We start from the raw sequence: 14,791 nt of genomic DNA, 5'->3' as shown, positions 1-14,791 counted from the left end.
TTTTTTAAAGGAGAACCACTGCATAAACGAAACCTAACTAGTATAACAGCAACTTTATGCCAAATGCTCAATGTACATTCCACTCATAGCATGACACAAACAGTTCACCTATAATAGTGCTTAGAAACTACCATGTAGACCAGTCACACTTCCCTTGAAACTAAACTTCAGACTCATACCAATTTGCAAGCAAATTCACTTCAGTTTCACACTAAAACATGATAGTATGGCAGTAATAAAAGTATGGTTAGCAGGAATAAGCATTGCTGAACATACCAATTTCTATATCTGTTAAAGCCATACAATAAGAACTACATCCTCACTCTTTTTGCTACTATGTACTGATGTTACTAGTTCTGATTTCAGCCTAATGGTTGATAATGCCAACCCCTACTGTATAAACTGATCAATAGAGTGGTCTTTATACTCACTCATTGGATTTCAATTCTTGTTGGTGTGTTTGAGATAGTCTTGGGAGATATGCTATATCTGCATTCTATCATGTGACTACATATATTAAAGATGGCCTAAAAACAGCTCTGTCAGAGGACTGGTCAGGATAATTCAGGACTCTAATATCATTCTCATTTAAAGGATACAATGCTAGTTTTAAGCTTCCTTTGTTGTTCATTGTGGCCCTACTCCACAATGAATTGAAACATCATGAACTGTAAATATGTAAAATTACATCTACCAGATACTCACTCATGATTACATATTGAGTGACCAGTCATTTGCATTTAAAATCTGATGACTGATAATCAAATACTTGATTTACAAAAATTAATTGAAGAATGTTGATTTTTGTTTTATTTGTTACTGTTTTCTTAGTGCAAAGGTAAACAATGGGTTACCTACACTTTGTCCACTGCCAGGAACAATGTAGGGTAATACACTTACTGTTGGCACAACGTGGAACTTAATAGAAATTGATTAAATATTATTTTTTGCAATGCTTTCTGCCTTGTTACAACTATACTAAAAACTCGAATCATTTAACTGTTTTAACCAATATATAAAATGTGCAATAAATAGTTTTATTGTAGAAAAGAAGTAACTTGCACATAATAACAACATGAAAATAAATAATAACACATTTTAAGCTAGCAAAACTATATTCCTTTTACTTAAATTAAGAAGCAGCTTTAAAAACTTGCCTCTTTTTGTAAAATTAGTATTTTCTTGTATGTAAGCATTCAACAATAGTTCAACAGGATATTGAAATAAATATCAATGTATTTTAAATACATATTCTTTGTCACAATAGAACATGATACAAATACTTATAATTTTCCATAACTTTCACTGAGATACACTGTAAATTAATAATGTAAAATTAATTACTAGAGTTAATTAGCATTAAAAATACCTTCACAACTATTCTCAAACAAAATTGTTTAGCTTCTTCTTGGAACATCATTTTTCTAAATGCTACTTTGTTTATACTTTAACCCTTTACTACAATAGTGACATTAAAATGTTTTTTAAATAAAAATAAAATTAAACACTGATACTCTAGATGTTTTATCATCATTAGCTGGTGAAGTAACTAAGCTACTGCATTTGCATTAATTCATCTGAGAAAAGAAGTCAGAATTTGTGTGTAAACATGAATGACTTTTGTTGTCACGAGCAATTCAATGCTGCATGAATTTGAATGTCAACTATGTTATTTCTGCTGTTTATCTTTTCACATACACAATTAGAATATTAACTTAATGTGACATTTGTTGTCATCCATTTTTTACTTTCTATAGTGATGAAGAAATCTTCTAGATGTTTCATTATTTAGTTTCTACTTTGACATTACAGAGTCACATGGTCTAGAGTTGAGTTGCTAACAATATCTTTTTCTACTTCCCTCACCCTTTGTTCCCTCTAGTAGGTAATGTCTCCTTTGCTTGCAGGGATGTATTGTATATACAATTTGGGTTGAATGAATTAGCACTAAAATATCCTTGACTAACTAATTATGATGTTGAAAGAAGATGGACAGCCAAACAATTCTTTCAGGGAACAAAGATCACAAGATGATTACCTCTGGCAAACAAAGAAAGGGAGATTAAATTTTATATTTGAGTGCACTTCCTATGCTCAGTTCTGACTGGTTTTAAGTGTGACTAGTTTGGCAGATATTTGAGGAAAGGAAAGCTGAAGAGGTATTCACTAACCCAGTCAAGACAATCACCCATTTTTGTCAGCAGTATGAATAGATTTTTTTGGCATCTAAATAAAGATTGTTTTCACTGTTTTTTAAATGTGTCCAACCTGTTCATTTCTCATGCAACTGAAAATTTAGTCAAGTTATAAAGTACACAACATTTATCTTCTTGCTTGAATCTGTTGTTTTTGTTGGTTTACCTTGTTGAGAAATCAGTTTTATCTGAAAATATCACAATTGCTATTCCTGCTCATCATTCCCATACAAAATTAGAATATAAACTTTGTCATTTCAGTATTGGTGTTCATCTTTTCCTATACAATTTACAATGACATTTTCATTTAACCTATTCAAAAATATTTATACCACCAAATGTTTTCATAACGAACTTAATAACTTCTTCAGTGAAGACACTATAAAATAGTAACATTTAACCATAAAATGACCAAAGAAGGTCTGTTGTTCTCTGCTTTATTAGTAAAAGTGTTAATACCCATACCAGCCATTCTGAGACAGAGTAATATTTACAATTTTTACACAACTTATGTGAAAGACTTGATGATTAACATTGATGAACTTGAATTCAAATGTAACAAACAAGAGAACTACTACAAATGTTTTTGCCAGAGTACTAGTTATTGTCACTAGCTATTGATACCTCCTTACTACACCTGACTTTTTGTTGTTTCTTAATACTGACTCTTTATAGAGAAAAACTAGTTTTTTTTTTTACTTCCACCCTCTAGTATATAAAAACAGCCCATCTAATACTAGCTAAATATGCTTCTCAGAAAGCTGTCATATATCAGTGATGACACCAAACAGACTCTTGTGCTCTAATACTACAAACATTTTGTTTAAGATAAATAAAATGAGCAAATTATAAAAATACATTAAAAACATTCACCTGTTTTTAACGTTATTGTGCTTCAAATAATATATTTATTACGAATATAAAGTGAAAAGAAAACTACTACAGTCTAAAGAGGTTCTGTTTTTATTTTTTCAAACTGGCCACTGAGAGAGACTTCTCTAACATTCCCCAACAGTTCTTTTTTAACAAAACTTTCAATTTGTGGAATATTTTAAGCACAAAAACTGTTTTGTAAAGTTCATTCATTTTTGTAAAGTGACACTATTTATGTTTCTATATTATTAGCCTTTTCATGACTCTACTGAGTTTGGTGAAGCCTTGTATCACTAGGGATGTCATTAAATTCATCTGACATTAAATGATACAGCAATACATTTATCAGAAATATTAAGTTCAACCATGCTTTAGCAGATTCCTGGTATCTATCCCACGTGAGACCTGTAAAGGGTTAACTGCACTCCTTCTTGATTGAGTCTAGAAGCATACAAAAAAGCAAAACTAAGTTTCACAATAGGAATTTTTATGAATATTACAGATTGATGAGGGTTTTCTTCATCTTCCTCAATGTTATTGAATCTAGTTCTGTATGAATACAATAGTTCTTGACTGGTCCAATCAAAATGTTTATGGCTTTAATACTGTGATCATTTTATGTGTTGCAGGTAACTGATTCAATGGTTGGTCAACTTTCTAATTCACTGGAAGTTATTTAACATGTAAAAATAAAAATGGTTTTGTAACAAACACCATATTCATGAAAAGGCTAATCTTATGAAAACCCAAGTACTGTAACTTCATAAGAATACATATAGCTGACAATACAATTGCTATAATTGAAATATCCCATAAATACAATTTTGTTGATGAAACGTTGTCCTTGATAAATAAAAATTTCATTCAGTGACCTGTTTGATAAACAAAAACTGAATCTACTTAGAATGTATTACTATTATTATTACTATGTATTACATTATTTGAGGTATACTTACCTTATAATGGGTTTAATTTATTTTAAAAATATGTTAATAGTGATTTAGACATCAAATCTTTCATAAAAGAGAAGTTATGTAAAAAGTATGTGTTATTATTGTACAGTATTTTCAAATAGAAAAAAATGTTAAGCTCGCTGGAAACATGTAGTGTTATAAATATTTTAAATAAAGTAACTGAAAATGTCATGACTGTTATTTTAGTCACTTAGAAAGATTTCCAAACACATTTCATGTGGTTAAAATGAGAAAAATCAATGATATAATAAACAGCAAGTACTGCTGATGACTGATACATTAGGATGGTGCAGTAATATTTTGGTCCTTAAACTGTATCAAAAGTAGAGATATAGCTGTATGTTTGCATAGTTATTGATGGTAATTTTGGTATAAACTGTATACTATACAGACAGGAATTCTGAACTCTAAAAAATATTTAAGAACCTTTTCCCTAAAATTCATGAATAAGTGAAGTTATGCTTTCATTTATCATCTGAACAGTTTACTTGATATATTTCAACCATTTTGAACCATCCTGTGCTCAAATTAAGTAAATGTTAAAATTATATCTAAAACATCATTAGTGTGTATGCAACAAAATTAATTAAAAATGGGTTAAATAACTTTAGATGTGCTGTGACAAAAAAACCCCAAAAAAACAGCAAACTTTTTTGGGGAGACTTTTAACACAAGGTTTGTGAAGATATTCACTACATAAATGTGAATAAGGGAATGATGCTCCTTTTGTTGGAATGTAACAATTCTTGGTCTCACAATACAGCTTATTAATGAAAAACTATTTTTGATATTTTTAAGTTAAAACATCTGTTAAAGTATTTCATTGAGGAGAAGATATAATAGTTGGAATTTCTTTATTGACAATAGGAATGGGATGTGACAGGTGAGAAATGAAACAATGCTATTTAACACCTTTTGGGGTAAATAACCCATGGCAATGCTGGTTAAGATCCTTTATTTAATTGTTACACCATGATGTATGTTTTATATTCATTAACTGGAATATGCCATAATAATTTCTTAGTTTTTAGAGCATCCCTTTCATTACAAAAAATCTGCTTAGGATATACAATAATTATTTCTATACCTATATTTATATAAATGACTTAATATATGTTAGATACAAGGTATGTGGGAATGAACATATTTTAAAGCTAGCAGTTATGTACAATATTAAATAACAAGGTTTGTACATTTGTTTCAGTACATACATGATATTGATTAAAAGTTAGTATTACACTGTACTTTACAGCCCAAACCTAGAAATATTAAATATCAAGTTAGGCAGAACTAATTATTACCAATATAAATTACTATTACAAAAATGTGGTCTAAAATCCTATTAGTCACTCCAAATTAGACTGAAAAGGATTTTATTGAAATTTTAGAAAAGGAAATATTATATTCTATGTGTTTAAGACTACAAATCTTGGAGTATTTCATAAAAACTACCTCTAACATCTTATAGACTTCTGTAAGAATTTTCATAAAAGGTTAAATGTAGTTTCTAAATCAGGTTTTTATATTGGTTGTAGTAATTGGTAGTACCCAGTGTTTGACAATGACATAGATAACAGAATAGTTAATAAGTTGCTTAAATTTGTTGACGAGATTAAGGTCTAGAATGTTGCTGCTTTACAAAAAAAGATTTGTATCATTTGGTGAGTTGGAAAAATAACTGGCAGGTGGACTTTAATTATAATAAATGCAAGATAACATATGTGAATTATCACAATTGAAATTATAAGTATAATTTTGAAGTAAATAACCTAATCAGTATTATGAGAAAAGAAGGTCTCGGTATTTGTGTGTTGTTGTTGGTGATAAGGCAAAAAAGATTTTGTGTTGTATTTAAAGAAAAGCTGAATATAATTCTGAAAGGTTATAATTTGAATATATAGATAACTGGTTACAACTCATTTAGAGAAGTGTGTAGAGTACTGAACTCAATCAATAGTTGGAAAGGATTCAAAACTGAGCCACTAGGATGATTGCAGAGATAGAAGGGTTGTATAAATTACGTCAGGATAGGAGTCACCTCCAACTTAGAAAGTTTTACTCTTTTAACAGGGTGTTGGTCTTTGAAATGAATTGCCTTCATATGTAATGGATACAGTATATTTAGAGGAGTTTAAGGGAAGCCTGATAATCATGTATCACGTATGAATTTCATTATTTATTTATTAAACAGGATAGCCTTAATAAACCAACATAGCCCTTTTTGTCCTAAAATGTTATGCTAAAGAAAACTCCAGTTATATTTAATAAGCATATAAAAATAGATCCAAAAAAAAGAATTTCATTAAGAGTGAAGTCAAATTTGAAAAGCAATATTTTAAAGAACAAATATAAAATTTTCACATTAATGCCTTTAGAGATAAAAATACAATCATATACATTACTTTTGAAAACCAAACTCTTTATTTGCTTTATAAAAACATTGCAAGACACATAGATTCACATAAAATATTGTTGAATCTGATGTAGGTATTCAGTCAGAATCAACAGAATTCTCAGTAGTATGAGAGGTTTAAGTTTTTCTAATAGCAGTAAATTTAAATGGAGTACTTGCACGAATGTAAATGAAAACAGGGTTATCAAGTGACCTACCTGGATTTTCAACAATACATGTTCCTCCATTTAAGCAGCGATTTGGACGACAGCTGTCTGTGGTCTGTTCACAGACAGTACCCCTGAAATCTGGACGACATAAGCAGAAAAATGAGCCATTTGGTGCTTCTTCACAAGTTCCTCCATTCTTACATGGTAAGCTTGCACATGAATCAGTTTTTGGAGCTTCACACTGCTTTCCTTGATATTCAGATGGGCAAACACACAGGAAATTTTCACCATCATGTTGACAAGTGCCACCTCCTAAACAAGGATTAGGGGAACAGGGGTTTTGTTTGTACTGGCATAAAGGCCCTGAGAATCCTTTTGTGCATGTGCATGTAAACTGACGGCTAATAACTGGGGATGTAAAGACTAGAGAAGGAGAATCCAAGATAGAAAGAGAATCTTGTAATTCCAGATAACTGAGGCATTTTCCACCATTTTGACAAGGTGTGATCTCACAAGGCTCAAAACCAATTGTGATGTCTTGCCAACTTATAGAATCTTGAAGAAGTTTCTTTCCCTCTTTGAGCATTACCAGAACATCTTTTGACAGGATATAGCTACCAGAATTTGTCTGTACAGCAAGTGTTAGCTCCACATGGCTTCTAAGAGCAGTTATGCTATATATAATTGGTTTTCCTAGGGACTTAATACACACAAAATATAAGTATAATGTCTATGCTTTACAGTATTAGTATATTTTAACAGATTATGAAATACAATATTGCTAATTCAAGTTCTAATTACATTATTTATTGCAATACCAATACACAGAGTATAACGGAATTACTCATCCAAAAATGAAAAGGAAATAAAGAACAATAATGCAAAAATATGGAAACTTTACTTAGTTATAACTAATTATAATGAGTTACCATATGTACACTTAATTACACCTTCACATTCCACCACAAGTATAAAGACGAACTACAACTTTTCCTCTGTCAGTGTATGGATGCTATTTTGTTAATGATCTATTCAAGGAAATTATAACCTCCTTAGATTTGTATTCAGTATTTCTGTAGATATACCTTAAAATCCTATTTGTCTTGCTGCTACCAACAGCATATTGTTTGGATGGCTTAAAAGACTGATCAACCAGAACTCCAAGACCTTTTTACTTTCATAACAGTATATAAAATTACTTCCATGAAAATTATATTCATAATTCAAACTGTGATATTCCTCATATATTACCTGGCACTCATTATAATTAAAGTCATCTGCTACCTACATGCCCAACTCACCAAATAATCCAAATCCTTTTGTAAAAAAGCATCAGAATTCTTACAACAAAGTAGCACCCAAAACTTTAATGTTATCAGCAAAATTTAAATAATCTATTTATCAATCCTCTTGCTCTGTCCATAGTTTGTTTTGAATTTTGCGCAAAGCTACATGAAGGCTATTTGCACTAGCCATCCCTAATTTAGCAGTCATCATCACCCACCTCCAACTCTTGGGCTACTCTTTTACAAACAAATAGTGGGATTAGTCATGACATTTAACGTGCCCATGGCTGAAAAGGTGAACATGTTTGCTGTGATGGGGATTCAAATTCATGACCCTCACATTATGAGTCGAGTACCCTAACCACCTGGCCATGCCGGGTCTACCTCTGTCATTGACGTAAATCAAAAAAGCACAAAGATATTAACAATGAACCATGAGGTACACCACTCATGATATCAATCTAGTCTAACTGAACTCCTTTTGTAACAACACTACCTTTTTCCATCTAGCCAGTTTCCCATACAATAAGCCAACCTATCCCCCACACCTAGAGAGATAAATTTTAAAAAGATGTCAAAAGCTTTCTGAAAATCCAGATATATGAAATCTATACCAGTATTCTCACCTTCATAAGCACTGATCTCTTCAGAAAATGTCAAAAGGTTAATAAGGTAAGATTTTCCTTAGAAAAGCCATGTTGAATATTTAACAAAATTTTAAACTTTGTCAAATGACACTGCAAAGCATCTTTTGTCAGACTTTCAAATACTTTTCACGTAATGTAAGATTTAATAATCTATTAAGTCCATAACTATTGTGACAATTTTTGTCACCTCCTGTGATAAGTGGAGTAACAGAAGCCAACTTTTAACATTCCAACACCTGCCCACTTTTCAAAAATGTATTAAAAATGATAGCAAGTGGCTTACATATCCAATCCTTAACCTTTTCCAAAACCATTTGTTAAATACTATCTGGTCCAGGAGCTTTATCATTTTTTATACTTTCCTTTTTTTTAACAAGCTCAGAATTAATGTAACCATCTTATTTAGTCTTATTTCCATCTAGTAACTGTTCAGGATGAAAAATACATTTTTAGGTAAGGAAAATGTTAATTTTTGTTAAGTAATGATCACTTGCACTAAGATTTTCTCTAATTTATACCTTATCAACCATTTATTTATTAAAAGTTAACAATAAATATAAAACACCATTGTTCTTAGTAGTTTCCCTAACCAATTCATCAAGAAAATAATTCTGAACAGTTTCTAAAAACCTGTCTCTCTATTGATTTGACTCAACATTTCTCAATCTATACCTAAAATTAAAATTTTCCATAATTATAACCTCACACAGAGCTGAAATCTGTACCTCATTCTGGTATTCCATTAATTTCTCCAGTTTCATATCATAAATGTAAAAAAGTCCAACTAAAAGCTTTCTCCTCTTACAACAGAAACTCAAATAGATTCAACCAAATTGCTATTAACTTAACATCCTCAACTTGAACAGGTGGAACTTGCATTCTACACATGAAGCCAGTCCTCTCCATTATCATACTCTACACTTCATGCTCATTTGCATGCAACAATGCAGCAATATCACATGAAAACATGTTAGAGTAGGTAGAAACCTAAAAGCTAGTGGTAAATAAAAAACTGATCCCACAAATCTAAATAACTGATCTACTCATTCAACTTAAGCCTATAATTTAATTCGAGTGACTTACTTATAATTTCATCCCCTCATTTAAATTTTTGAAATTATGACAGAATTAAGTTATTATGGCACTTTTCTTTGAATGCCTTTATTTATACCTTATACTTAACAATAAGCTCCTCTAACTTACTTTTTCCAAAATCATAAGCCCTATGTGCATTACAAAGGCTTTATCACTGCTAGCTTTAACAGTTACATCCTCCACCCCTGCCCCAAGATAGTATAATCTATTTCTTTTCTCCATATTTGCTCCATAAACTATCCTATCCACTTGTCATACTAAAGAGTCTCCTACAATAATAATCTCCTTTACTTTTGATTCCATTCCTCCTTCTGTTCCTTCTATTACTTTTTCTAGTTCATCATCTGCACAAACTCAGGGCTGAAACCTGTTACTCAACAGAAACTGTCATTATAATTAAATACACTACAATGAGCCTTATTTGTATTGTTTTAAATTTCTTAAAAATCATTATTAGGCAGTTCAGAAAATATGCTAAAACCTTGCAGCAAAGAAAGAAATCAGAGTTCTCAGTCAAAGTTTGCTTTTTTGTTACATATATTATTGACTATCATCCACAACCACAAAACATAAATGAGACTAAAGACAGAAAAAAACCAAACAGTGAAAGCTTTAGTCCAAACTTCTTCACAAAAATTTCATCCAACTTATTAGTATAAAACACTTAAATCTAACCATATATAAATATTCAAGTTAACACCAAAACAGAAGTTTAGTAAGTTTCCTGAAGAAAACAAAATTGTGAAATCTGATGTAATTCTTAATTATCAAAAACATTAACACAAAAGTATTTAACATAAAACCACTATATGTAATTAATTTAAAAAAACAACAGCATATATATATTTTAGTACAATAATTGTTCTATATGCAAACATTTTTCCAACCTGTTTTCAGAATTAGGTACTAATATTTTAAGTAAAATAATACCTAAATTTTGTTATTATGCACAAATTAGTTTATATTGATTGCACAAAGTATCAATTATCTTTGCAGGATAGCAAATTATGTTAATCTAAGATTTAATAGAGTCTAAAGATCTGTATGGGCATTTCAAAATCATCATATGGGTTGTCAATAAACAAAATAAATCCTTTCAACAATTCATGTTGTATAGCACATAAGTTAATGGCATACATCAGCATATTAATTATAATAAAATTTACAGTAAATCTGGAATCTAATATAATGAAAATTACTTTGAATACTAAGAAATATTCATCACTGTTGAATAATCAAGTTAGAATAAACTAGAATAAGCCATATAGAAAATCAAATAAAAAAACAGTTCACAGGTTTGAAAACACTGAAAAAATAAATTACAATTTTTTAAATTTTTTCCAATTGCTAAACAACAACTTACAAAAATAACCCAGAAAGTAATGCTCATTCACAGGTATTTACTAAGGACAAATGTTTACCAAGTAGAGCAACTCTTAGCCATATGTCAAATAATATTTCAAATAAATACATTATTATTATTAACTATGAACAAAATGAAAAAAAACATTATATCTGCTGGTTAGAGCACTGCTTACATGTATCTGAGACAGGGGCATAGATTTTTTACACCCGATGGGGGAGATAATTTTTTCAACCACTTATGTGGATTGTTCAATTTGCAAATTGGTAATCTCTGATCACGTGAACCTGAAAGCTGTAAACATGCTGTCACAGAGTATCTTGTTGCCACGATACTTCAAGGTTTCCATGTACATTTGTATAAGTGAGGTGTTGTGAACAGTTTTCAAAATGTTAATAGAATAAAGTCAAATGTGTCACAAATTAGCTGCCACATGAATTTATTCCTGCACACTGCACAGTATAAAAGATGGCCATTATACTTGACAAGGTTACTAATAACTTTCATTTCATGAATTACGTTTTCAAATGTTAATAAAATTAGTAACTACCCTTGATAAGTTTATATCTACTGAAAAACTGTTAATGTTGTTTGATAAAAATAATTAAAATGTCTTTGCAAACTCTTGAAAATTACACATCAATACAATGTAGCACATAATTATTCATACTTTTCATTGAAGTAAGATTCATTTAGTCCTCTAGTCTACATGTTCCCAAACGTAGACCTCCTTTGTGATGATCTGTTTATGAATTCTTTCATAAGCTCTTCTATATTTATCTTGTCGACCTCATCGTTGTGAGTGTGACAAACTGTGACATGGTTGAGGCAGCACTGAGACATAGTTGACTTTAACCACGTTTTCAACCATCTTAATGCAGAAAAGCTGCGTTCACATTCGCAGCTGGATACTGGACATACAAGCAAAATTTTCATGAGAAGAAACACTTCACTAAACATCTGCAGGCTTGTTTCACGCATTTTACAGTATGCATCCTTTGCACCTTTCAGAGATACTGCTTTTATTGTTCCTTTGAACACGAGCAATTGAAACTCGAGCCTTTGTGCAGATATTTCTGGATAGAAGTTTATAACCGAGTTGTCAATCTTACCAGATGTGATCATGTTCTCAAGTGCCAGATATTGTCTCAAGTCATTGTTGTCTGCATTGAATCTAGTGGTCACATGTTATATGACTGTGTCCACAAATTCAAAATATTGGCATCTATAGTAATCTCTAGCTGTTTCAGAATTGTGTGCTGAGCCATCACCTGTAATCCTTCTGGGTGGTCTGCGAATGCGTGATAATTCAATAGGCACCAGATCTAGGGAAGTTACCTTTTTCTCAGCTTCATAAAATATCTTGTTGTAATTTTCCTCTGTTCGCAATACCCACAATTGCTCAACAGTCACTGCAGATGCTTCAATCATACCAGATACTGTTGCTGATTTTGCTTGGAATGCACAGTTTAGTTCCTCTAAGGCAGCTAATGGATACTGAGCCATCAACAATCATAAAACTGTCTTTTCTTTGTCAAATCTGTCCAGCAGACTTCGTGCTTTCACTGATACATCTGATTTTTCATTTGATAATTCAGACACAGAATCAACAATGTCACTGTAGTGATCATTAGCACATGTAATTGTAAATAGGCAGCACAACCTGCATGTTGGACATGCAGTGGGTTGGTGTATTTAAGTGGACCATTGTGGCTGTCTGACGATACAATATTTTCAAAGATTGTCTTGTATTTGCCTGACCTCTGAAGTGAGACACCAATTCATGTACCCACTGGATGAAATCTCGAACACATTCACAGGCTTCAACTGCATGTTGCATTGTTAAATTAGCCTTGTGTGCTCCACAGTGAAAAAACAAAGCTGAAGGTTGCTTCTCTTTTATTTTTGCCTGGCATCCACTGTACGCACTGCTCATGCTAGCAGTTCCATCATAATTTTGTGCTCTTAATCCTGACAGTGGTAAATTGAGTCTAGTAAGTACTTCAAGTATAGTTGAGGATATTGTTTCATCAGTTGTATTGGAAACATTGTACAAACCAAGAAATGTCTCATGGACACCAAGGTTCTCATCTACGTATCAGCACCTGTAACATCATGAGTGCCATCAACCACTACTGAAAAGATTTTACTTTGCTGCACTTTGTGTGCTATGTTCCTCAGTATTTGATGGCTGAACATTTCCATTATTTCACTCTGGGTGATGTGAATGTGGTTTTCTTTGACGAGTAGGCCATCAACTCAGGATCTTCCTCATCCAGGAGCTTCATTAACTGCAGGAAGTTCCCCTCCGTATCAGTATATCCACGTAATGCTAAACCTTGATGCAGTAAGAAACGTAAACTTTTGAATATTTTGGCTAGACTTCTTTTGCATTCTTCCTGTTGCTTTTTTTTCCATCATGTGGCTGGACAGTCACTGTAGTTACATCAAGTAAACCTTCTGGAGATATAGTGAATCTGAGCTGAGAGGAGGTTTGGTGTTCATTGTATTTCTGTTTTGCCTTTATCCAGTTGCAAAAACTGGTGGATATGAAGGTATACTCCACTGGCCTCTCCAATTTCCCTGTAAAAAGGCCTCTATTTTCCACCTTGGCACAATGAAAGCATATGACTTTTTGGGTCTGATTGTTGAAGTACAGCCATGGGAACTCATCAAACCACTTGCCCTGGAAGCTGATATTTTGAGATTTTGCTTTCTGTCATGGTAGTAGTTGTGCATCTGGATGATATGGCTTTCCACACTCTATCTGTGGAGTGTCAGATTTTTCATTACTACACAAACTTGTTTCACAAGTTATCTTGTGGTCATGATGTGCAATAGTTGCACAAGAATTTTCATATTCGTCCTCTGATGAACATGGTATTTCCTCTGTATAGCAAGTTTCTATTCTTTTGCTTGAGGTTGCTGGTATATCTGCATCTGCATTGTCACTTGTAGTACTAGTAACTGGCTTGCAGAACTATCTAATATTGGAAAGTTTCAGACGCTTGCTTTTCATAATAAGAATCTGTTTCCCAGATGACTCTACAGGCCAAAATACAGTCTTTATTGAAAAACTCTAATGTACAACGAACGAAGATAGAACAGAATGGAAGTAGGACTGAACTGTACAATGTATTTTAGTCAAACTCACAAACCTCACAGTGACTACCGAGCCGACTGACCGTCTGGGCATCGCTGGGACAATAATGTGTGCTAGTTATAACACAAGTAATTGCAAGTTTCTCGAAAAATACTTAAACAATCACAAGTATATTATATTCCTGTTAAACCTCATCAAAAGGCAAACACATTGTGATATAATGTCTATAAGCACATTTATTAAATAAAAACATCTAAACAAAAACTAGCAATACAATTTGAGTAGAGGCTTCAGGCCATTGAAATCGCTCCTTTTGTGTTCTAATTATACAAGAAAATACAATATTTTTACTATCTATGATAAGAGAATATATTGTTCTTTTACCATAAAGCTCCAGCACTTTATCAGAGGGTGATGATAATCTGAAATTTCATGGATTAATGAGGGCCACAAACACAGGTCCAATGAGCCCTGTTGTAAAATCGAGGCTCAGACTAAAGGGAACGGAGTGGGGTGATGTAGGGCGCTTCTGGATCCGAGTGGCCCAAACCTGTCGTTAACTGTACACTAAACGTACACTATGGTCAGCAGCTTCGGCAGCTCAGGAGGGTGAGGTGTTCGACAATAAATCCAGCTAGACATGCATAAGAACAAATGGTGTAGGAAAATATACACAATATACACATAAGATTG

At 32.2% G+C, this 14,791-nt stretch overlaps 1 protein-coding gene across 1 annotated transcript in view; it reads right to left on the bottom strand.

Annotated features, from left to right (window-relative positions):
• The window catches only part of LOC143232763 (cadherin-related tumor suppressor-like), a 159,640-nt gene that overhangs the window by 19,668 nt on the left and 125,181 nt on the right, over positions 1-14,791 (bottom strand). Inside the window, exon 12 of the mRNA XM_076468580.1 lies at positions 6,653-7,304. Coding sequence (XP_076324695.1) covers positions 6,653-7,304 — 652 coding nt within the window. The remainder of the gene's footprint in view (positions 1-6,652; positions 7,305-14,791) is intronic.

This window comes from Tachypleus tridentatus, chromosome 1, assembly GCF_004210375.1.
Source record: "Tachypleus tridentatus isolate NWPU-2018 chromosome 1, ASM421037v1, whole genome shotgun sequence".
NCBI lineage: Eukaryota > Metazoa > Arthropoda > Merostomata > Xiphosura > Limulidae > Tachypleus > Tachypleus tridentatus.
Note: the sequence above shows the minus strand (reverse complement) of the source record. Positions and strands in the feature narration are given on the sequence as shown.